Genomic DNA, 26,244 nt, shown 5'->3' with positions numbered 1-26,244 from the left:
GCCCACAACAATCCCCAGCAGCGCCACACGCTTGGGGAGGAGTGGCTGGAGAGCTGCCAGGCAGAGAGGGACCTGGGGGTGTTGATGGACAGCAGGCTGAGCATGACCCAGCAGTGTGCCTGGGTGGCCAAGAAGGCCAAGGGCATCCTGGCCTGTGTCAGGAATGGTGTCAGCAGGAGCAGGGAGGTGATCATTCCCCTCTACTCAGCTTTGATGAGGCCTCATCTTGAGTACTGTGTCCAGTTTTAGGCCCCTCACTACAAGAGGGACATCAAGATGCTGAAGAGGGTACAGAGGTGGGCTGCCAAGCTGGTAAAGGATTTGGAACATATGTCCTATGAGCAATGGCTGAGGGATCTGGGGCTGTTTAGCGTGTAGAAGAGAAGATTGAGGGGAAGACATCGCTCTCTAAAATTACTTGACAGGAGATTGTAGAGTTTGGGGTTGGTCTGTTCTCCCTAGTGGCAAGTGATAGGACAAGGGCAAATGGCCTTAAGTAGTACCAGGGGAGGTTCAGGTTGGATATTAGGAAGAATTTCTTTGCTGAAAGGGTTGACAGCCATTGTAACAGGCTGCCCAGGGAGGTGACTGAGTCATTATCCTTTGAGGTGTTTAAGAGACAGGTGGATGTTGTGCTGAGGGACATGGTTTAGTGGGTTGATAGGGCTGGGACAAAGGTTGGACTCGATGATCTTGAAGGTCTCTTCCAACCGAAACTGTTCTGTAATTCTATAATTCTATGATTCTATGATTCCATGATTCTATGATTCTATATTTTAATTGACTTATTAATTGTTAATAAAAGTTTGCTTAGCCAAATTTCTGATATCAAAGTGACTACATAAATCACTGTCTCTATTGTTTTACATTTGAACTTTTAAATATACTATTTTTCTTTTTTTTTAGGGCCTGAAGGAGCACTTTTTGAACACTCTGTAGAAACACCACTTGTAAAGGCAGAAGCTTTTAAACAGCTTAGGTAAGAATTTATATATAAAAATCTAAATCTAATAAGTAAACATTGTTGCTATAGATATTCACATTTTTCTAAATGTACTATTTTCAATAGCATTTAGAGAACTACTAATACTTTTTTACTGTTTTACATGACAAATTATTATTTTGAAGGAAAATTATACGTTTTTCTCTAAATGTATTGCTCTCAAATATATTATGAGTTATTGCTAATGGTGAATATTTAAAGCTACATAATATACTGTGGGAGAATTTTTCTGTAAACTTCTATTTTTCAGTTTTGAAACACCTAACTGACTTTTTCTACTATGTTAGCTGCTTGTTTGCAGCAGGTCATCGATCCATAATGAGTCAGGATTCTTAGAATTTAGTATTAATCTGAGGAAAACAGATTAATAAGAAGAAAATCAGAGATGTGCAAAGCTTTGTATGACTGAAGAGCAGTTTGGAGTGAGAAAATCATTATGAAGTACCTTCTATATTTCAGAGCTTCTTAATTCTGAGATAGCATTTCTTATGTGCATTACTCTATGTAATTCGGAGTATCCCAAATTTTTCTCTATTATGTTGGTTTTGATGAGGTAAGAAACTAAAATGACGTTCTGTTCACGAACAATGTGTTTCATTTTATAAGCCAGTTCAAAGAAAGATTTGAAATGAAAGGAGATCTCTTTAGCAATTATATTACTACTTTCTGTCATAATTCTTCAGTGTTTCTTCTCCAGTTAGGGTAACTATTAGAGACTAGTACAAGATTATTAAAGCTTTCAGGAACTCTATCTGAATCTTGGTGACCGGATTTTTAAACTGAAAATGACAAATGAGAAGGACACAATTAAGATAGATACCTTTAATTTTCGCCCTGATATGTAAGATACATTGTGCTTGTATTTAAAGACAGAATGAGCTCAAGACTTTTATTTTTACATGTTGATGACCACCTTCAAAAATGTGTTACCCTGGTGACAGATTTGACCAGTGTGTAGGATCCTGCATTATAGCGAAGGGCAGGTCCTGTTTAACAAACTTGATCTTCTATGACATGGTGACCTGCTGGTTGGATGAGGGAAAGGCTGTGGATGTTACCTACCTTGAATTTAGTAAGGCATTCGACACTGTTGCCCATGGCATTCTCCTGGAGAAATTGCCTGCTCTTGGCTTGGATGGTCAGTGTCTGCTTTTATTGGGAGTGAATTCCCTGTGCTGTAAATTTGTCATACCCTATGATTATCTCAGTTTTGATAATGTAGAACATAGAATTTTATAATTAAAAAATCAAGAAGCTGTCTGCAGATTTTAATTCATTTATTTTCTGTAGTTTTTACTTTTCTTCAAATGCATCATCAGTTAATATTTTAATAGGCTTAAAGCTAATAGTTTTATCCTACATCCATTGTATTATGTTACATTTTAAGTTCTCTTCTGCACTTCATTTAACAACAATCACACTGTTTCAGACTATTTATTACTATTGTTGTTATAAATTTTTCACCTGTTTTTGAAAAAGAGTATCTGAAGGAAAGTACTGAGATTAATTCAAAGTGTTCGTAAAGTTCTCCTGCATGGATGAGTTTACACATGGCTTGTCTTTTTAGTGATTTTTACCATGTCAACTAACACATGTTTTGATCTAGTATGTTGCTATGTGTTAGCAGAGCTCAAGTGTAATAGGTGAAAACCCATTCACTTCTGTCTTCAGTTAACTTAAAACAGTGTGAAATATAGATTTTTCCACTATTTACAGATTTTTCTACTATTTACTATTACAATGTCAGGGAAGTACCTACATGACCACATCATCACTGACACTTTTGACTAATACTAGTATTTGACATAAATCCAGAGCTGCTGAACACTGGTGCTAGAAACTGAGTTAGCTTAACTTTAAGAAAAATGATGACTATCAGGGCATGAAGCTGTGCAGTGTATACACCACTTACTCATGTCCTGCCAGGCCCTTACTCAGAGCAGTTCAAAATGCCTTATTCCTTTGATTATTTTTTTTTTCTTTTTCCATCTTTACCGCCCATAATCAATGTCAAGCCTCAAAGCAGAGATAACAATGATTCCATGGAGAGCTCCTGGGGAGGATCAGGAAGCAAATGCATTTGTCCGCAGTGCAGATGCAAAGTGAAGATGTAGGAAGAGAAGACAAATTTACAAAGTTTATGGTTGAAAAAGAGTACTTTCAAGGGTAATCTTAAATGTCATTGTAAACAAAATTCATACATTCTGTTGTGAAGGAGCTCAGACAAGTTTACCAATGAATGGCTATTTGGTAATGCTTTATAAATATTCTTTTTCATTCCACACTGTTAAATATAGGGATCTACCTACGGAATAGCACAATAATATGAAAATTTAAAATGCAATTTTAAGTATCACTTTTCTATTTTAAATTCAAATATGCTGTCTTTTCAGATTAAGGTAGTGAGCACCAAGTTACAGACAATATAACCTATTTGCTCACCTCAAGCCTTATCTCCACACTCACCATCTATTAATCATCTGCTGCTTTTTCCTTTATTTTTCTTTCAGTGGTTGTGCTGTGCCATATGAAAGTGATATGCTGGACAAGTGTAACATAAAGTACCACAGTAAGCAGCATTAAATATAGGGCATAATGCTTCATGAAAATGCATCCACCTCAAATGCAGTTGCATGTTTCAAGGAGCTGACTGGAAAGCTGTTAATGCTCATAACTTCTCAGCTTGTGTCATATGAACAGAGGCCACATTCATTCTCTGTAATTCAGATTTAAGGCAAGATCACAAAACAGGCTGACACAAATGGCCTTCTGAATTACACATGCTGCTGACTTTCCTGTCTTTTCTGGAAACAAAGAGTTAAGTGTGTTAGAGCATATCTTTTTATAGCTAAGTAATGGAGACAGAGCAATGCAATTATACTGTGGTCAGTAGCTTTCTTTTCATTCCATAATTTGAAGGAAACATAGAGTCCTTTTCAGTCTAATAGATTGAATTCATGACTCACCCGTAAAGAAAAGGAGACGTTCTTACACTTACTTCTGTTAGGAAGAATTATAACAACAAAATCTAGATTTCAAAGCTGAAGCTTGCCTAGGTTTAAAAATAACATTATCTACTTTTTATTTCCTTTCCTGGAGTTCTTATATCTAAATAAGATGCCTGGTTTCCATTTACAGAATTTGTTAAGACTTTAGGACCTAGGGAACACCTAAAAGCAGGGTCTCATGTGTAGCAAGCGTACAAGCATCTCAGTGGCATGTTTACAATCAGAAGATTTGGATATATCCAGAAAATATCCTCCCCAGACAAACACCCCTGAGGAGGTACCTGGTTAAAATTTGCAGTTGTAATTAGTGAGAACAGAACCATGTCTGGACTCCTGCTTCTCTCAAAATTTGGTTGCCTGATATAATCAAGTGCCTACACAGCTTCCAGGTGCAGGAGTGCTCCACTGCCAGTAAGTGCCTGTCTACTTGGGTCACATCATCTCTCCTTTGGGTGAACCTGTTCACTTATGATCCACAGGATAGCAAGCACACAAAAGCACAAGTTGTTCTCGTGTTTAGAAAATTTAGCCAAGAGTAAGAAGAGACCTAGAGGTTCAGTTGTGATTTAAAAAGTAATCCTGGAAGAAGAACCAGATGGATGTTTTGACCTGCAGGTCGTCTCCTCATTTGCTCTGTTTCTTGCTGGATTACTTGGTTGTGCAAAGACTGGCATTCAACACAGGGATTGCTCTTTACTCCCACCAAATTATTTTGTAGTCAGGTAAATGGAAGCAATGGATAGAGGTGTCATTCCCCTCAAGATGTGGAGGAAATTGAACTTACGCTTAATAATTCCTTGCTAAGTAGCAAAATCAATTTTAATAAATGCAATATAACATTATACGTGCTATAGTATATACTTCATATATAATTTAGAATATTATAAAAGTAGAAATTGTTACCTCTTCCATGGTTCTCCATGAAAGTGTCCAGAGCCCTTCTACTTTGGTGTGTATTTGGCACGTTGAGAACTTGTCTCAATCAGGTCTCCTGGAACTTCCGTAGAATTTATCTGTCACCTCTTAACTGGATCACAGAAAATTTTTAATGGAAAATATGTGCCTTGCTTTCCAAAAGAAGGAATTTAAACAATTACAGAAGCTCGTGTTCAAACATGTATCTTGTGACCCAAGTGTAGGTTGGAAATCTGTAACAGCAACTAGTGGAACTAGATGTTATAGACAGAGACATTTACAGAAATTCCCTAAAAGCCAGCTTCTCCCCAGCCTCCATGTGAGGTACTACAAGTAGCCTGTTCTGATATTATTCAGTTTCATGCCAGCACACGTACCCTTTTATATCTCCAGTTATCAAATAACAATCTCTGTGTGAAAACTAGTGTCTCAGTTTAGACATTTTTCCAGTCTGATGCTAACATATGTTTCTGATAATTTATAGCACTTAGAATATTGTTTAGCATATTGGTCTATTCTTCCTATATTTTATATCCTTGAATAACATATAGTTCATACATAGTTTTGTCATTTTGATGCTGTTCACTTGTGAGCTGCATGGCTTGTGGCTTTCTAAGGCAAAAGTCTTTAACTCTCAAAACAATATTTCTTAACTGAGTATTCGCATTTCCCAAATTTATGGAAATGTGCTTACAAAAGTGACATCTTTCCCATTTATTATCTAACCATAAACTATGCATAATTAATATAATGCTTACGAATTAGTATTAGCCTTTTTCTCCTATTTGCTGCATATGGATGTCTTACAGCCAGCAACTGTGCCTTCTGAGCATAGATCCTGTGGGAAATCACTTTTAGTGCAGTTTGTGGTATTTTGCCAGTTCTTCAACTGAGGGTTTACATCCAAGCACAAAAGTGACCCACATCATTCCACCCATCTTGGATTTCAAAAGCACTATAGCATTTTTTTGTCACTGTTCCAGAGAGTCAATTTTTGTCAGACTATGACTATAAATATATATATAATTGTATCCAAATATGGATATATTTAAAAGCTTATGGGTATATTCTTCAAAGATTTCAATATTTCCCAGGGAAACAGATATTTTTTAACAAATATATAATGTTGGCATTCACTACAACTTTAAATATATATTCTAAGAAGCATTATCTCATGTTTTAATGAAGTATCCATGTCCAAAAGCATTAGAATATATATTTACTAGCTTGTGACATGCATGTTATAGTATACTTACAATTTGAAGACATAATTATATGTCTTCTAAGTGTTTGGTTAAGGTGATTACTGTACTAATGGATTGCTGATGGACCTCTCTATATTTAGAATAAATATGACCCCTTTAATTTTTACTTCTGTTCTGTGACATCCAATAACTCTGCTTTGCTTTTTGAAGGCTTATTTTATCCTTTCCATTCCCCATTGATAATATTATTTCCATCTGCATTTGGAGTTAGTCTCTCTAAATAAGACAGAGAGAAAGACTGCAATCTGAAGTTGTAGGGTTTAATGATTGTAAAAACCGTGAAGAAAATCTAGAAAGAGATGTTTAGAAGCTAACCAGGGTAAAAACATTTGCTAAACCATTGCCTAATCATATTTGTAGTAATGCTTACATGCTAATTGCCTAAAAATGCCATCTAATTGAAGCACAGTGATTTTTATTTGCATTCATTATGCAAATCAAAAGCTCAGTCAGTCAGAAGAGAATGAATTACATAACAGAAAAATAAGTCTAGGGCTATGATTCAGTATTTGTAAAGCATCTCTGCTCCCTGACTAGTGAGGTATTTCTACTGCAATGTAATTTTATGAGCCCTGGCATTAATTTGCTAGATGTAAATTTGCGGTCATATACTTTACTGCATTCAGGTTAAATAAGAACATCATCAGATAGTTCTTTTGGAAGCTTAAAGAATTTATTTCCATTCATCTATCTGATGGACTCAAATCTGTGAAAATGTAGAGTTTAGAAGGATCGGATGATATAGGACATCATGTTTATCACCTTTTCAGGAGTTTTTCTGACTCATATATTTAAAAGTACCTTATTAGCAAAAGCTTGGCTACTACTTCACATCTGGTCTTCTTTTAAGCAGTGATTTTACTTGAAAATATTAATCCTAAAGTGAAAGGATTTTCCAAGCACAATCTGTTTTCTCTGTCTTGAGTTAGTAGCTATTTGTGTGAACTCATATTCTTGCAAAATCTTGTTCACTGTAATTTAGTTTATAAATTCTAGTGTTTCACCTTCAGAGCATGTATATTATTTTACTATACAACCTTAGGAGATAGACTTACCTCTGCTGATTACATCATCCTGCCTTCTGTGATTCTAAGTCTGCAGAGGGACTCTTGTCCTGCTCTCACGGAAGGTGTTTCTCTCCTGAGGTAGAAGGGACATTTTTTAACTGTTGGGGCAGCAACAGAGACTTGGGTGTCCTACAAAGTCTGGATGCACTAGCAGTCAGAGCTGCTCTCCTGAGCATCTACAACAACTTTCCTGTTTCAAAGGATTGCTGGCCTCTGAAACCAGTGAGTGAGAGATAGATGCCTCAGTAACAGGAGGAGAGGAAATACATGCACTGATTTTAGTTGCTTTTTTGCCAGGTAATATCTCCTTGAGAAAACACACTAGATTTCTGTCCACTGTGATAACTGACTTTTGTTTAACCTAGTCCACCGTGCAAGACTACAGACTTGGGGAAGAGTGTCTGGAAAGTTGCCTGGCAGAAAAGGATCTGTGGGTGCTGGCTGACAGCCGGCTGAACATGAGCCAGCAGTGTGCCCAGGTGGCCAAGAAGGCCAATGGCATCCTGGCCTATATCAGAAATGGTGTGGCCAGCAGGAGTAGGGAAATGAACATGTCCCCGTACTCGGCACTGATGAGGCCACAGATTTAGTACTGTGTTCACTTTTGGGCGCTGCAGCATACAGAAGACATTGAGGTGCTGGAGTGGGTCCAGAGAAGGACAACAAAGCTGGTGAAGGGTCTGGAGAACATGTCTTATGAGGAGCGGCTGAGGGATCTGGGGTTGTCTAGTGTGGAGAGGAGGAGGCTGAGGGGAGACCTTCCTAGGCAAGTAGTGGAGTCACCATCCCTGGAGGTTTTTGACAGGCATGTAGACGTGGCACTTTGGGACATGGTTTAGTGGTCATGGTAGTGTTGGGTTGACAGTTGGACTTGATCTTACAGGTCTTTTTCAACCTTAATGATTCTATGGTACTATGATTCCTAAAGCCTAAGTTTTTCAGAAATGTCACTTAACATATTAAAATCAATAGGAGTTGTTTCTGCTGCTTGTATGGGACAGTCATTTATGTATTTTCTACGGCTGCTTATGTCAGTAGTGCAAAGAACAAAGATGTAGTAATTTCTGCACCTACTCTGTTGACTTGAGTACCTGACAATGTCAGACTGCTTGGTGAGATTGCTGAAGTGAGCTTGTCATCAGTGATTAGAGCATACTCCACCAGAGTGCAATCTACCCTCAGAACTTCATTAATGATTGTCACAGTTATAGACACCTTGCAGATGAACACCTGGAGCTCTATTTTTAAATCTATGATTCTGCTGTCACTGGTCTAAGATGTGGCATTGAACTGGGTAGAGCATCCCTTAAATTATCCTTTGCCTACATACCTGCCTGCACGTGTGTCAAGGCAGCTGGGAGGGAGGAATGAAACAGGAGTCACCCACCATAAGGATGTGCATATGGCAAACACGAGAAGAAGAAAAGGAAACATTTCCAGGTAGAAGTGATTTTTCCAAGATATATCATGCATGTGCAATGTCACTATTCACATTCTTTCCCCTCTCCCTTGGCCTGTCTGTGCATTTGTGATACTTCACTTGTGAGGAATCGCGTGCGAGTGTGGCACATTCAGCCACTGTGTAATGAGTAACAAGTGGGGAAGGGTATGATCTGCTTGTCGGCAAAGCCCTTTTCTTTCCTTTCATGGAGAACAAGCAGACGCTATGAATCACATACAGTGAAGAATTCCAGTTACTTGAAATCTTTCTATACTCTTGCATATTAAAGAAAAATTTGCTTGAGATACATAGAAGAAGGGCATGGAGAATTTCAACCTGAAAGATAATTTTATGAAAATACTCATAATGAAAATACTAACCAGATTTTTTACAACAGTGATGCAAATAGTGCTATTACACGAGAGTAAAATTTTATAGTACAATAAGTTATTTTATAATATCGTTAAAGTCATTTGAAAAAAATAGCCATGCTGGAAACATCTGTGATGTGCCAGATTCAATCACATTCAGTGGGGCCTTGGCCATTTTTAATTACCTGGAGAGTCAGCACATCATAAAATTGAGGTCATCACAGAGACCTCCTTTGAATTAGCTCTGCTTACCACTCTTTATCACAACTGTCAGTCTTGTGAGAAGCTTCTATTTTAATCATATCTCAGTTCTGATCTCTAGTCTTCATTCCTTCAACAACTGCACTGAGTGACAGTGAATAAACAGGCAAAAACATCTCAATATTTAAGATGGATGGAGAACTAGTAAACAACACTGCAATAATCATATCTGCTATGTTTTTGAATAGATTATAAAATTTCTTTTATAGTCTTTTCAAAGTACTATTAAAAGAACTGGGCACTGGTTTTTTTTTGTTTTTTTTTTAAAGAACATGGTAGTGCATTTGTCATAGAACTTTGAACATTTCTTTTATACTTATATTTCTTTTTTTATATTTCTTTTATACTTACATACTTATACTTTGAACATTTCTTTTATACTTTAATTTATCCATAAAATCTGATTAAGTATTATTTCATTTCTGATTGTCTAACATAAAACACAGAAATTGTCTAAGAATCCATTACCGCAATGACTGTAAGATTCTATAAGGTCATTGTACGATTGGTTTAGCTTTAGAAAATGCATTCCCTATAGGTGAGTTATGCTTAGTTGGCCTAGTGAGTATTTCTGATCTAACGTCTTGCTCCATTCCACCACCAAATGTGTCTTCATTAAATATCGACTCAACTGGTATCAATGGGATATTAGAATTTCACTGTGACTCCCCTTCCTTCCATCCAAGCACAATCAGCCCAGCTTTGTCAAGTATGATAACTCCTTCCCAAGAAAGGGAAATAGGAAAATGGTTCAAAGGTCTTTTTTCCCCCTTCAGATGTGAGAACTCAACCCTGCGATGTTGAGTGGTTGGATCATGAAGTGCTCCTAGCCCTTACCAACACAGACATCTGGGAGGGGAATCTCATAAACTTTGTGTCCTCCAGAAAATCTAGCTATAAAGTAACAGCAGCTTTTTAAAAGATATTTCCTTGAATATACTGAATACATTACAGATCTGAGAGTTTATTTTTTAAGGTCAGTAACCATACATTACTAACATTTTGCACTTTGTTGATATCAAACAAAAAATATTGATTTAATCTTGTTTCCAAAAGGATTTTTTTAAAGAATGAATTCTTCAGTAATATTATACACACCATGCAAAAGTCATGTACTGCTATTAGTAGCCCTCATGTAACAACTGCTAGTGCTTCGCACATTAGGACTATCAGTATATGTATATGTCAGTATATGTAAATGTCAGGAACATTATTGTCCTGAGAAAGAAGGCTACCAGAAATAGCAGAGGTAACCTATCCTTGTGTGATTATTTCAAAGTAGCTCTACTGTTATTGTAGTATCTGGGATGGTTCAGTAGATTACAATGTACATTTGTGTCTAGTTTTTAGAGATCTGAAACTGCCAGCAAAGCCCAGCACATTTTCAGACTTTCCCAAGTGATTGGAGACAAAATGATAGACCTTCCCAAACGACATTTTCATTAATGCCTTTAAGCAATAAGAAGAAGAGAGTTGAGAAAAGTTACTTTTAAAATCAGATTACAACAAATTGCTCCATTATTTTATAGTCTTTAAATTGCAACGTAATGCCACTTTTTAAAGACTTTTTTAAAGCTTCACAATTGCTGGGAAAAAAATAGGTGGTTTATGTACAGCTGCTTCAGACCAGAAAAATAATTTTTTTCAATGTAGTTCCTATATATGCACACTTGTCTCTAAACAGACACCCTCACAGTATGTTTCCCTAAATTCAGTTGTACCCTATTTATTTTGTTCTGATATTATCAGACAACTTTTCGGTATTTGCACAAGATGCTGGTGGTTTTTTTGTTACTGGCACAAAAACTTTTTTTTGGAGAGGTATTTCCCTTGGCATACTTAAGTACAGTTCTAATATTAAGCTGCATCTTGAGCTACTGTAAGTTTTCCTGTAAATTTGTCTGCAATGAAATAGCTAGATGGACTTGGAAGAAATTGCAAAAAATTGTTTTTCATTTTAAATAATTGTTATTTAATTTTAGTTAATTCAAAACATACTGGTTTGCATATTACATTTTACCATGGCATAAATGATAGACTAACTTGGGATTCAGTGTAAGGGGGCTGTAGATATTGACATTGGTTTTACTGAAACAGAATATGTCTTCTACTGCAGGCAACTCCCAGGAGCAGTAACCCTTAGAAAATGGTTTTTTTGAACCAAACTACAAAAATTGGGACAATGTAATATAGCCATTGACCAAGTAATGGACTTGACAGGGGAAAATGAATGCTGTTTTTCAGACAAATTTTTTCATTATAGTTCATTTAGTTTAACTCAGAGTATGAAAGTGAATGGAATATGGAAGACAGCATCATCCAGGTAGGAAGCAATTATTCCACCTTTAAATGAAGAAATTAAGTATGTGTGATGCAAAATGGGACATTTTAGAAAGAGAAATCAGTCAGCATTTGAAAGATTTACAGTGGTTATGTCAAGTAAAGAGTTTTGTGCCAAGGCTTGACTAAGTAACTGCTATGTTTCTATTACTGTGCAGAAACTGATCAGGGAAGAAGATTTAATGAGTCATTAGTACTTTGTATTTTTTGACATTCAGAAAGGGCCATCAGAGTTTACTGTTGAATACTAATACTTCCATGTCCTCAAGATATACACGGCTGTTGGAACATGCTGTGAAACTCATCCTTCCTGTATGGAAGAAGATGTTATTTTGGGAGCCTTTCCAAAAAAATAATTTTACAAAACAAAACAGAAGTGAGGCATATACTGAGGCTGAGACCTCAGCCCTCTTCTTGTGTCCTTCTTTGCCTTTGGACCTATTGGCAACCAACCAAAAGCCACGAGGCAGAACAGAAAGATCCGTAACTTTGAATAATCATATTCTTCTTGCTACATTCTGGTCACCCTCCCCAGTTGCCTGACCTCAAGACAGCAAACTGCTGAGAGAGAAGTGAATATGGGTGGGAATGGGCAGCCAGCATTAGTGCTGCTCAATATCCACCTCTACAACTCCAGCCTAGTTCTGTTCAGCTCATGTCAACAGGAATCCAGCTTCCTCAGAAAGAGGGAGTATGGCTGGAAATTCTGTCTGTTGGGCCATAAATAAATGCTGACGATCTCTTTTTCCTTTGTAACTAGTGCATGCTCTGTCTTTGGCTTACTCATTTACAGCGTCTAGCTGCATTGCCAGTGAATTAGACTGCTTTCAAACTAATCAAAAAGCCAATATACTCTCACTGCCTTTTAAAGGTTAACATGCACTCACAAAGCAGGGCTGAAAGCAGACACCTGCAGAGAGCCAAGGCCAATTAAGCAGACAGAATTCACTAGGTTCCTTTTTTAACTTTCAACACATTAGTTCCTTGACAGGTTAAAGATCCTCCTTTTCCCTCTTTTTTCCTCATGTTCTTTTTTCTCAATTTCTTATTTTTTTTTATTATTCCCCTGCCCCATGACCTCCAGTCACCACCTAATTTAATTTCTGTTCATCTTTAACCTTTCTAAAGTCAGACTTGAACTAAGGGCAGGCATTTATGGCAAGACTCCTTTCTGCATGCCAGAGGCATATGAGGCTTTCTTCCTTCCTTAATAATGTGAAAAAGATTTGGTTATGTGCCAAGAGCACCTTATGCTCTATGCCCCATTTGCACAACCTGTCCCCTATGCAACCTCATGCTTCTGCCTCTTTATAGACTGTAATAAAACATGTAGCCACAGCTCTCCTAACTCTTCTTGTTTCTCTCAAGAAACCTGGCAGATATTTAAGGATGCTTTCCATACAGCACAAGAGCTCTTAATCCCCAGGTGTAAGAAATCAGGCAAGGAAGGGAATAGGCCAGCCTGGCTGAGTCGAGATTTGTTGGTCAAACTGAAAGGCAAGAACAAACTGCGCAGGGAATGGAAGCAGGGACAGGTATCCTGGGAAGAGTATAGGGACACAGCTGGGATATGTAGGGATGAGGTCAGGAAGGCCAGGGTGCAGCTGGAGCTGAACCTGACAAGGGACATGAAGATTAACAAGAAGGGCTTCTAGGGGTGTATCAACCAGAAAAAGAAGGTTAAAGAAAGCATTCCTCCCTCAGTGAGCAAGAATGGCAAGCTAGTAACAACAGACGAGGAGAAAGCTGAGGTTCTCAACATTTTTTTGCTTCGGTCTTCACGGGCAACCTCTCTCTTCACACCTCCTGAGTTGAAGGAGCACAGGACACGGACCAGGGGCACAAAGTTCCTCCCACTGTAAGTGAAGATAAGGTTCGTGGACACCTGAGGAACCTGAACATATGCAAGACTATGGACCTGGCGAGGTGCATCCCAGAGTCCTGATGTAGTTGCCAAGCCATTCTCCATGATATTTGTAAAGTCATGGCAGTCAGGTGAAGTACCTGGTGACTGGAAGAAGGGGAACATTACACTCATTGGGGCTTTATAAGAAAAATGAGAACAAACTTTAGCAGGGCCTGTTGCAATAGAACAAGACATAATGGTTTTAAACTAAAAATGGTTAGATTTAGACTATATATATAAGGAAGAAATTTTTTACAATGAGAATGGTGAAACATTGGCACTGGTTGCCCAGAGAGGTAGTAGATGCCCCATCCCTGGAAACATTGAAGGTCAGGTTAAATGAGGTGCTGAGCAACCTGATCTAGTTGAAGCTGTCCCTGCTCATTATAGCGGAGTTGGACTAGATGACCTTTAGAGGTCTCTTCTAAACCAAACTGTTCTATGATTCTATGAAACAGAGGAATGAAAAGTTACACATCTTCATAACATCACAAAGTTACACATCTTCATAACATCACAAAGTTACACATCTTCATAAGATCACAAAAAAGATGAGCCTGGTCTTAGAAGCAGACATGCACAGGCAGAGTTGCAGAGCCCTTACTTTCACAGGAATGCAAGCTTGCAGGATCAGATCTTCAGTGCCAAAAGTAGCAGCCTTATTGAACTTACTGTAATGGCTTTATTTCATCTTGGAACAGCTTAGTCAAAGCACTTCATGTTTTTTTAAATGTTTTCTAACTCTGAGAAGTCATGGAGATTGTTTACTGAGAGGTGGATGAAACAGCTGCATAAGAAGAGTGGAAGACAGCCTTATGAAAGGTCATCGGATTTTATTTTAGCATCTTCATGGAAGGTCAAGGGAAACAAGAACAATATGCAAATACACACCGCTGGAGCAAGTACCATTATTCCAGCTCTTCTGAATTACATTTTCTCTTTCTCCTCTTTTTTTCTTCGTATTCTTCAAACTTTTCTCTAGTACTGGATTTCCCATGCATGTGCCCATATCAATGCCTAAGAACAAGTGTGAAGCAGTATCTTCAGTCCTACAAAGACTAAATGTCAGAAAGAAAGGGGCATTGGATCTTTCATTGTCTTCTGCCCCTTAAAATAACTTTCTTCTTAAATCAAACCTTTTTATATATATATATATATATATATATATGGCCTTTTTGCATGGATCCTTTTAATTATGCTAAAGCACTATGGGTGGAAGACTGAGCATATTAAAGAAGTGGAAGTGATGGATTACTATATTTTATGAACTTTCATAAAAATCAATACCAGAAAGATTTGTGAAAAACTTTTAATGAAAATGTATTATGAATTACCCAGCAGTTAGGTTCTGCCTGGACCCCCCCTTGTGTTCTTCCATTTTTAAAAAGGGCTTCTGAAAAAAAACCACCACCATATAGGTGAACACCAGACTAACATCTTATAATGATCTAAGCAAACATACTGCAGTGAAATAATATGGTATCAAGTAAAATAAATCAAGTCCAGTATATTTGAGATTTTATAATTTTATTTTCTCATGTGTAGAAGAACTCCTTGTTTCATTAAAGCTGGGTCAGGGCTAAGATACATAGGTGTTTCTCTTTTAGTGATAGAAGAATGTATTTAACTCAAATACTTAACACACTATACAGTGCTAAATTCTTTACTATACCTTTAACGCTTTAGTGCCAGGTTTACATTTCATAAGATCTTCTCTGTATGGTAAAACTGATCAGACTATTTTAACCAAAAAGCAAGGAAAAAGAAAAAAAAGGAGTTAGCTGTATGTAGGTATGGGCACACCACTTGTTGGATGCACCACAGTTTTAAAAGCAGTGTCCATCTACCTGTCCAGCCACTTACATTAATCCAGGTGTTCCTCAGGTAGCTGCTGGGACAAATGCGTACATGTGGGGAGCTATCATCTAATGTTCTACCAAGGAATTCTGTCCCCACTGAATTCATGATGACTCATGAGATGAAAAGGACGAAAAGTAGCCAGAAGGAAGGAAGAAACTACTACCCAAATTCAGAAAAGCAAGCTAGTTCCTCTGTCCTGCTGTAAGAGTTAAGCAACCCTATATTGCGGTAGGAAACGTGGGCTCCAAAAGACCATGGCACTCTTTTTGCAGTACCTAAAACCAGCTTTGTAATGCATTGTGGTATTTATCCTTCCATCTCCTGCCATAACAGGATGAAAGAAGAGATCGATATTCTTCCAGCATGAACAGGCAGTATCAGCTACTTCTTTAGCACAACCACAGCAGGCTGTCGCTTCCCCTGCCTAAAGAGCCAACTGAGCAATTTCTGGTGTTCTGGTATCTCCATGAGTTAGCAACATGCTTATAGGAAGAGGTGGGAATCTCCTAGACTTTAGGTTGGGGGGTTGGTTTTAGATCCAGAGCTTGGATGCTCTCCAGGTTCCCTCAGAAGATTTTCACACAGTCCTTCATGAATTATCCTGCACACCTCAGTACCAGATTTCCTCGGCAGACAGCCAGGACAGTATAGTCGACTTCTGAAACTGTCCTACCAACAAGTGATTGGTTGGTTCAGTTGCAGTGGACTACTGGAGGACCAATATTCAGCAGATGACCGAGCTATGAAATATTAGCAGGGACCACCAACCCCTCACCCTGTGGTTTGCCAACAAACCTCCAGGTGGCTGCGGGGATCAGGGTGAAAGAGAGCAAGGCACAAGACCTACTCTGCAAGTGGACCTAGATATGGTTCCCATTGCTTCACATTCCATGGAGATCTCTACATGAGTGTCTTAATTCAAATTAGGAATGTCCTTTTGAGAGAAGTCTCCCAACTGCCGGAGACCCCACATCTTGGTCCTCATTGTGGAACTGTTTAGGGTACATGAACAGGATGACAGTTGGATTAAATTAACCTGAAAACTATGCTGTCCTGGAGATCACCTAATGTGCTCCAACCTTTCTAGGCATCCAGTCTTCAGGGTCAGGCAACAGCTAGTCCAGAGTATTCCTCAGGACACATATAACGGGGGTGTCAGGTTCTTGGCATCCAGTGTTGTGCTGTCCTAATCAATTCCTCTTGCACCATACCACTTGCTAATAGACTTCTGGCAGCAACCACAGTACCTAGAAGATACTTGTAAGTACAGAATTCATCTTCCCCAATGAGATACAGGCTGTGACAGATGTCTCATTTAGGACAGCACATTACATAGATTAATTCCTTCAGATGATAAAGATCCTCATTCCATTCTGTTAAATGTAATTTATATGCCTGCAATTTTTTTAAAAAAAGATAGTGACTGGTAACAATATATTCTTTCATTATTCTACTGCCTGAATTCAAACAAACACTATGAAATGACCAAAAACCCTAAGAAAATAAACTTCTGTCCTCTCAGTCTCTAAGCACCCTCCAGCATTTGCAAGCAAACCAAATTCTTGATTTGCCAAGACTTTTGAGGCATGCACATCAATGTTTTCCTCAGCCCATCCTACATTCTTCCTCCTTTTTATTCGCCTGGGGAATAGATCTTGAAACTTTTTTATCAGCCTCTATCTGCACAGTCATGTTTCTTCTGACTGACTGAACCAAATCGTGCGCAATGCAGAGCAACTTCCTCCCATCATCTATTTTAAGTAGATCCACTGGTCAGTGATTAAAAAGAAAAAAAAAGCCGTTTGCTTTATAAATGTCTATTTAAAACACCACCAATGTTGCTAATTGCAGTGGTCTATTCATATCTTTTGAAGACACCCTGAGTTCATATGAGTATCTCCATCTCTCAGTTCCTCTGCTATTGCAATTGTGTGGTCACCAGATCCTTAAGCATACAGGAGGAGTCCAATCCTGTCCACCAGGGACAAACTGGAAGTGCCTGAGGGTCGGGACTACTGCAGAATTTTAGGTGACTTTAAGGTATAAGGGGCTGAGGAAGTCAGGTGTGTTCAGGACCAAGTGGAGACTGAGAAGGGATGCTCAAAGTCAAGGCTCAACTTATTCACGTCTTTTCTACGTTAGGTGCCCATTTCCCTTTTAGTACATCTGCACTTGAGACACTGAACCTTTGGATGCTGTATGAAGAAACACATTAGTGTTACTGAATGTTGCCTTTGCTAAGGTCTCACACATAATAGTTCCAGGCGGCTTTAAAACTAGTGTTTAATCTTCACTGCAGTTTCCATTGCCAGGAAGCTCCAATGGCTTAATTAAGTAGGTAAATCCACCCTTAGTTAATCTAGAAATAGGACCCATATAAACAGCAGAAGTGTAGGACTGTGATTAATATAGCAAATGTAATTCTGCCTTGTAATTTAAATTATGGGTAAGTCATATCATAAATCTGTAAATGCTTCCGAAGTCTGTAGGCTTCTTGCCAGCAATAATTTTGGTAGAAAATAAGAAATATTCCTCTAGTTGATTGCTTTTCAAACTCCAGGTCTGATATTCTCTTCAAAAATCTGTCCCAATCTGCTTTCTTGTAATACTCAGTAGAGCATAAAAATAAAAATTTATGCGTATGTATAGATTACTTACATAGATGAAATGCTTCACAAAAAACAAAATGTTTCAATAGCTGTAGCTTTTTGCTAAAACAAAATGTGGCAACAGTTACATTCCACTACTTTGACACTGCCTTATGAAAATATATTACATTTTAAATATTGCAAATACAAACTTTGATTAATTTTTCATTATATAGTGCATACAAATGTGCCTCCAAAAATATTCCCAGGAAACAGATGTCCCATGTAAATCACTCAGGGAAAAACTGATTTCCCGTTTCATGAAAGTATAAATCTAAAAAAAAGTCATAGAAAAGTTGTTAAATCACAAACACTGCTTAATAAGGATTACAAATACTGTATTAGATGTTTGTTGCAGAACAAACTCGTACTCATGCTCTTATACTCAGCATGATCATGGCAGAAGTTTGTGCCATCTCAAAGTCAAGGGATAAGGCATCAAATAGTTTGATGAATACAGTTACAATATGGAACTATGATGCAGTTGTCCTTTGTTAGGAGTTTAAATTATCAGTCTTTATTTAAACGTTGAAGGTGACTAACCCAGGAAATGTCAAGGAGAGGCAGATCATAGAAACATAGAGTCATAGAGTGGTTTGAGCTGGAAAGGACCTTTGAAGATCAAAGGAGATAGAATCTTCTGCTACTTCTGGTCATCAGTGGTAAGCCAATATTGCCTGAGTTATTTTTAGATTTGGGGATAAACAAATGAAGTTTTAGTGACTGTGCTTCGCTGTGGTTTAGGTTTAAAAATATCAGCTGGATTTAGCTTCTTCAGAATTCTAAGAAGTTTCCCATAAGCCTAAACTGACATATTTTAAATTGCAGTTTTAATGAAGTAACTGCAAAACAAGGAAGAACCGAAGCAGTCTGTGTAAATGAAACCCCTCAGATAGCTACATCAGGGTTATGTGTACAATCGTTTCGTTCCTTCATCATGAGATCGGCATCTAGACTCGCTATCTGACTCATACCTAGTAAAGGACCTGCTGGGGCACAGTCTTCCACTCGTCCAGATGGGCAACTGTTGAGCACATATGGAGCCAGCACAGCGTCTGCTGGGAGTGCGTGTGCATACACGTGCGTGCATACACACATTTACCTCTAAAATTTCCAGGAGACTCAGTGGGTGAGCACATGCCAACCTGGAAACAGGGACACATGGCTGAGTTCCACATTATGGATGAAACCCACGTTATTTTGTATGTGTCCAGGGAGCCTACAGAACAGAACACGTAACATGATGTAAAGTAAACTAGGACCTCCAGCTGATTCCTTTTCTCTAGCCTTAATATTCACCTGCTTAATGCTGGCCGATAGTGTAAATATCAGCTTGGTGTCATCAGGAAGGGTGAGCCAATATTCAGCAACAAAACTCAGTAGGTATCAACTCTGATCTTTGCAGTCTTCCCAGCACCGGCAGAGGGAGCAGTTCTAGGTAATGGTCAAAAGAAGCAATGTAATCACCTGCTTGTTGCTGAGCTTGGGCTTTTTCTTTCCTTCTCATGATACTTATCGTGGAACTGATACCAAAATTCTGAAGAAACAGAGCCTTATCTCTTTGGAAAATAAAAATCATTAATCCTCCACAGCTGACCTGAGGAGGTGATTATGAAGCTATACAGTACCTTCCTGCCATCTTGTGGTGCTGTAGGGTTTGCAACTTTCGGTTATACTGCATAAATTTTATTTCAAAGTTACTGATTTTTAAGTTTCAGATGCCATCTTGTTAACGCAAACACACAGAGTGAAGGCTTTTTGTTACTGATAGCAGTGTCAAAACTTGGGTTGATTAAAAAGCTTCCAGACTGCACTAACTGTATTAATTTCAATATCTTATTATGTAAAAAATGAAAATAAATTCAAGCTAAAGAATGTAAAAATGGAGTTTGGTTTTAAAGACTAAATTACCATTATACCGAAATAATCTGAAATTATCTCTGAAATAATATTTCTGAAGTTATCTCTGAAATAATATCTTGCGTTTGTACTATGATTTCATCTGTATTTTTTATTTGGGATACTTTGGTGTTTTTAAATAGCAACCTCCTTTCTCAAGTCTGCCTAAAGAAAAAAGAAGCTGCATCATTTACATGACCTCAGGCGAGATCTTTCAAGTACTTGTTCAGAGTTTACTTATTTTTCAAAAATAAAGGAACATATGAGAATATGCTACTGTCCGATTTCCTGCTCCTGCTTTCAGGCTGGAATCACCAACTCGATCTTTGAGCATGGATGCACCACGAGGAATTAATATCAAAGCACAAGCTGGGAATATTGAAGCTCTTTCCCAGATGGATATCAAACTACACAGCAGTGATGGTGTGGTGAGTACAAGCCCTTCTGTTTCCATAACTATGGTTGATCTTGCTGTCTGAATGTAACTAATAACTTCAAGTCTTTTTTCAAGTTCTGTTAATTTAATTCTTCAGATTTTAAGAGACAGGATACTAAAACTAATGATGACAATAATCAGATTTTTATTTATGGGTCAGATTAAATAATGCTACCAATTGACATAATATTGTATTAGCTTAAATAAATGCTTTCGAATAAAATTACCCCAGCAAGGCCCTTAGCCCAGAGGTTGACACTCAGCCCTGAGTGGCTAAATTAAAGAGTGAAACTCGGCAGACATGATTAAGAGCTGCCCCATCAGCAAGAGCACACAACATGCAGCAGCCTACTTCTTATGCTCTGCAGAGGGATTTAGACAGACTAGATTGATGAGCCAAGACCAATTGTATGAGTTTCAATAATATATTATTATTTCAATAATTGTATGAGTTTCAATAAGGCCAAATGCCGAGTTTTGCACTTTGGCCACAACAACCCCCAGCAGTGCTACAGGCTTGGGGAGGAGTGGCTGGAGAGCTGCAGGCAGAGAGGGACCTGGGGGTGTTGGTTGACAGCCGGCTGAGCATGAGCCAGCAGTGTGCCCAGGTGGCCAAGAAGGCCAACGGCATCCTGGCCTCTGTCAGAAATAATGTAGTGAGCAGGAGTAGGGAAGTGATTTTGCCACTATCATCGACACTGGTGAGGCCACATCTCTAGTACTGTGTTCAGTTTTGGGTGCTAGCGTAGGTCCAGAGAAGCTGATGAAGTGTCTGGAGCACACGTCTTTTAGGGAGTGGCTGAGAGAACTGGGGTTGTTTAGCCTAGAGAAAAGGAGGCTGAGGAGAGACCTTGTGACTCCTACAACTACCCTGAAGAAGTCTGTAGTGAGGTGGGTGTCGGCCTCTTCTCACAGGCAGTAAGTTTCAGGACAAGAAGAAATAGCCTCAAGTTGCACCAAGGGAAGTTTAGGTTGGATTTTGGGAAGATTTTGTTTACTGAAAGGGTTATCAGGCATTGGAACGGGTTACCGAGGGCAGGGCAGGGCTGGAGACCCCATCCCTGGAGGTATTTAAAAGTCACATAGGCATAGGGTTTAAGGATGTGATTTAGTTGAGGACTTGCCAGTGTTAGGTTAACGATTGGACTCAATGACCTTAGTGGGCTTTTCCATTCTAGACCTTTCTGAGATTCTGTGATACAGTTGGCTTTCTAGGCTGCAAGCGCACATTGCTGGCTCTTACTCAGTTTTTCATCCACCAACACCCCAAAGTTCTCTGCAGGACTGCTCTCAGTCCACTCATTGCCCAGCCTGTATTTGTGCTTGGGATTGTTCCCACCCATGTGCAGGACCTTGTGGTTGACCTTGTTGAGGTCTCTGCTCAGGAAGAAGATGGGCACCAGCTTATCCTTCTCCCATGTTCCAGTGTCTGCCAAGAGCCTATATCTCAGAGCATCTTTGTGTATAACAGGTCTGGGTGGAAGGCTATTCTTAAACCACTGTCAAGACAAAGTCATTTTATGGCCCACTATTGCATTATTATCTTTAATGAGCCCATTTGTCCTGCTTTCTCCCATGCAGCTTTTGCTCGATGCTGAAACTGTGCGACTGCCCAAATTGCCTGAGGGTACAAGGGGTGGATCTGGTATTTCTCAGGGGCTCTATGAAATCTGCGTGTGTCCAGATGGAAAGCTCTACCTGTCAGTGGCCGGCGTGGGCTCCACTTGCCAAGAATACAGCCGTGTCTGCCAGTGAGGCACCAGAAAAGGCCGCATGCTCCCGTGCTACTCTGAGTTTTATATTACTGCTAAAGAGCATTTCCGAAAGAGGAATTTTCAGAATTTTAATAAAAAGTACTTTAGGAAGCAAACCTTTATCTACAATTCTGGACTACAGGGTGAAAGGGGAAGAAGAGCACAAATGACATTTCAGCTTCAGAAGAGTGATTTGAATCAAATTATATGTTCTGTCAGTAACACTTTAAAAACAGCCTTACAGAGAGCATAAAAAAATAAAAGGAATACGTTTCCTTGCTGAACTATTACTCAGTCAGATGATTATGTCATTGTTAATATTTCTGAGCTCTGTGGGTTTTTTCTCTCACTACATGTAAACGCTGCATTAGTGGGTGAAATTGAGGGAACTACTTGAACTATTTGCTAAGACAAAGTGTCATTTGGGGAATTCAGGAAGTGCCAGCAAATGGTCTATGCAATTTTGTTCTTGCAATAACACAAGGTATGAAAAATGTGGTATTTGTATAAGTTCTGTGTAAAATATGTTAATTTGCTACTAGCTTTGTATTTTAATTTGGCAACATATATGCTGATTTGCTTATTACTGAGATTCATATAAAAATCACTATCAACAAAACGCTCCAGGAGCCATTTACACCTTCCTGTGTCTCAAATCTGTTCACTGTACAACAGAGAAATATGTTAGTGTATTTTATAATAGCAGTAGTTTGTTGTACTGCCTGTACCATCACACTCATTTAAACTCTTTTATATTTTAGGACATGCTAACTCAACAAGGCAATTTGCTCTGCCAGCTGGACTAGTAAAATGAAAAAAAATATGTGGCTCCAGATTGTCTGAGACAAGGAACTGTTTGGGTGGTGGGGAAAAAAATCCTTTCTTGCAGCCCACGGGATTCAATTAAGAGGACTATTTCATTTCCATCTGCAGCTGTTGAAGGGTATTTCTGATCCTGTCAGAGTGGGCATCCCTCACAAATGCAGAGAGTAAAACTACTCTGCATTATTTTTTTACATTAGAACTTTAGATACAACATAAATACTCACCAGAGCTGACAAACCATTTATTGACCTTATAGAGAAACAGAACTGCAGACCCATTCCCTTGTATGGTGTTGCACTGAACACAAATAAATTGTTTGCACACCTCTGGGTAGCAAGATTTGTATTTAATAATCTCTTATTTAAACCTCATGGGTTTTTAAGTGCTTAGATGTTGTTTTGTATATGCTTGACATTATTACCCAGTAGAAGCTGCCATCACATAGTGCCTTGGTGTCTATTTACAGAAAGGTTTTAACCCATAATTGTTATTAAACCACAGAATGTCCCTCCTTCAGAGAAAAGGATCATCATCCTTAAAGCAGGAGTATCAGAATACAAGAATTACTAAAACTATGCTAGTTTTCAAACATGCTACTTCAGCTCTGGTGGACAAGCAAATAAACCCCAAACTCAATTATGATCCCAGATACCCACAAAAGACTGTGTTGGTAAAGAGCCCCCAGTTAACAATATCTGCTGTTATTGTGGTAAAAGCCCTGGGTAGACCCTGCCTCAAGGGCTGCCTTTGTAATTTAGCAAGTTAGTCTAATGTACAAATTAGTCTAATGCCCTTATTAGTAGGTTGGAGCCTTCAGCAACTAGAAGTGCTTCAGCAGAAAAACTAAGAGATCTGCTTAAGCTGAGCTTTTGAGTCCCTTCAGGCAAAGGAGGCAAGCACATCACGGTCTCCCACGTTACTTGGAGAGTGCTTCCATTGCTAATGTATTCCCTAAGAGAATTAGGAAGCCATACATCTTCCATTTCTGAAATTCCCTTTTCCTGGGCTTCTAAACATCTACCTTCACAAGTGAGACTACAACTGTTGGCCCCAAAGAGAGGATTATCTCTACAACTGTATCTGTCAACTACATCTCTCTACAACCAAGCCTTCATATGAGGCAGACTTTAATACAGACCTGCCTTCAGTATTACATTAAAGTCAGTTTAGGTGGTTCCAACTCCACGTGCAAGCTTTTGCAAACAAAATCATGAGCAGATTTAGCTTATCCATTGGATAGAAAGTATAATTATTAAAATAAAGAACAGCAAATTCCATTACATGTGCCATATACCTAAAAACTGCTGCTGCAAGTAACCTAGAGGGCTGTAATGTCTACAGTCTAGATGTAGTCTTAACAGCAAACCCAGGAATTCAGTCCTTAGAGATTTTGGCCACTATCTAGTTTGAAAGGCATTTGAATCATCATCATACCCATGTTCCTGGCATCAAGGTGCATATGCCCAGTTCCATGTGGTACCAAACTACTCATTATTCTATTCTATTCTATTCTATTCTATTCTATTCTATTCTATTCTATTCTATTCTATTCTATTCTGTTCTATTCTGTTCTGTACTGTTCTATTCTATTCTATTCTATTCTATTCTAATCTCTGACTGTTAGCCAGATACTGTTAATAAGTATGTTAGTTACACTCTGCCTATTCTGTTGTCAATGGAAACACAGAATTTTCAGTTATGCTTTTGAAGTTTTTGTTTTGGAGGCACATTTTCAAGTGCGATTTGTGAGTTAATACAGAGCAAGGGATTGAATCCAGGCCTCCCCATTACCACAAAAGTAACCTAACCTCTAAACTGCTGAGTACTTGGAATCTACTTCTGCTGCAACATCTTAACATTGAAGTTGCTCTGTTTTAACACTTTCACAAAGCTGTGCTATACAAATAGGAAAATCAGGGTGCAGCTGCCTGGCTAGTAACACTACCAAGTATTGCGGCCCCTCAGACATTGCAGGAGGCGCTGCCTTTCTTGTGGAGAGAAACCTTTTGGACTTCCCTCACTTCACAAGTGGATTTTGAGTAGTACAGAAGACTAAACAGGTCTGTTGTATCCTCACTTCTGCCACCACCAAAATCACCAAATTGTCCCTCTTCAAATTTCATTCTTCTTTTCATTATGCAACAAAATTGACATTATATAAGTTGTGCAAGGTTTTTTTTTAAAGCGTGCAGGGCAATTTCATGTCAACAGAATATTTCTTTTAGGTGTGATTAGTGGAGAAACAAAGTTTATGCTAAAGGTACCACAGTGATTACACAGTGATGACTCCTGATGCTGTAATTTGAATTTTTTATCTCCATACAGTTCATACTGTATGGAGATAAACATAAATTATCATTTCCGATACCTCTATGTCGATGTCTGTCCATCTTTCTTTAATACGTCAGAATTATTGTTTCTTCTTGAATAAAACTTCAGTAAATAGTTACAGATTAATGGAAAATTATGGCACAGGTAAGTGAGAATACATGCTTCTCTAGTTTATTTTCAAAAGTGTTACCCAAATGAAGACGGAAAAAAACAAACACTGCCCAGTATAGCCAACTGTATTGTTTACATATTTTTTTCCTCGAAAAGAATTATTTACAGCAGTTCTTGTAACTGGTTGGGATTGTTACACAGTGGAAAAGTAAAAATATAAAAATGGTAAAACTTTATTGGTGACTGCCCAAACACAAGCCTCTTTTTTGCATTTCACAGTCCTTTAGTACTGACATTTGCCTATCTTTATATAGCTTTATGCAAAAGGAAATTGCAAGAATTAACTGAAAACTGAGTTCTTGAATAAACTTTATACATTTTGAAAAGGCTGCTTCTCCTTTTGTGTTCACATGAAACACAGATTAAATGTATGTTTTCATTTTTAAAACACAGTTATCTTCCCAAGATTCTAAAAATGTGAAATATACATTATTTTAAAATGTGAAGAAAAATCTTGGCCCCAACTGAAAATTTGCTTTCCACAATTTAGAAAAAACTTTAGTTAGGTTTCATTTGACATCTAGAATTCCTTTGTCTTTATCTGTAGTAGGTGAAAGTATGCAAATATTTTGCCAGTGCTACTGAATTAATCATCCAGAAAGCAAACTAAAGTTAAACAGTTTTGATACAAAACTCATTGACAAAGCCTTCCAGGTGACAAAAATCTGTGACTTTGGCTGTCAAAACATCTACTTTAGGTGTCAGGTTTAACTATTTTTGAATAATTCTGTGTTCCACAATAA

The 26,244-nt window shown here is 38.3% G+C and overlaps 1 protein-coding gene across 1 annotated transcript in view; it reads left to right on the top strand.

The window, feature by feature from the left end:
- The window catches only part of SGCG (sarcoglycan, gamma (35kDa dystrophin-associated glycoprotein)), a gene marked incomplete at its 5' end in the record, with an annotated part of 30,779 nt that extends 8,604 nt beyond the window's left edge, over positions 1 to 22,175 (top strand). Inside the window, 3 exons of the mRNA XM_009869153.1 lie at positions 907 to 979; positions 20,289 to 20,412; positions 22,002 to 22,175. Of these exons, the coding sequence (XP_009867455.1) occupies positions 907 to 979; positions 20,289 to 20,412; positions 22,002 to 22,175 (371 nt within the window). The remainder of the gene's footprint in view (positions 1 to 906; positions 980 to 20,288; positions 20,413 to 22,001) is intronic.
- Between the last annotated feature and the right edge of the window lie 4,069 nt (positions 22,176 to 26,244).

The sequence above is a fragment of the Apaloderma vittatum genome, unplaced genomic scaffold (genome assembly GCF_000703405.1).
Source record: "Apaloderma vittatum isolate BGI_N311 unplaced genomic scaffold, ASM70340v1 scaffold10115, whole genome shotgun sequence".
NCBI lineage: Eukaryota > Metazoa > Chordata > Aves > Trogoniformes > Trogonidae > Apaloderma > Apaloderma vittatum.
This window is presented reverse-complemented; position numbering and strand designations above follow the sequence as displayed.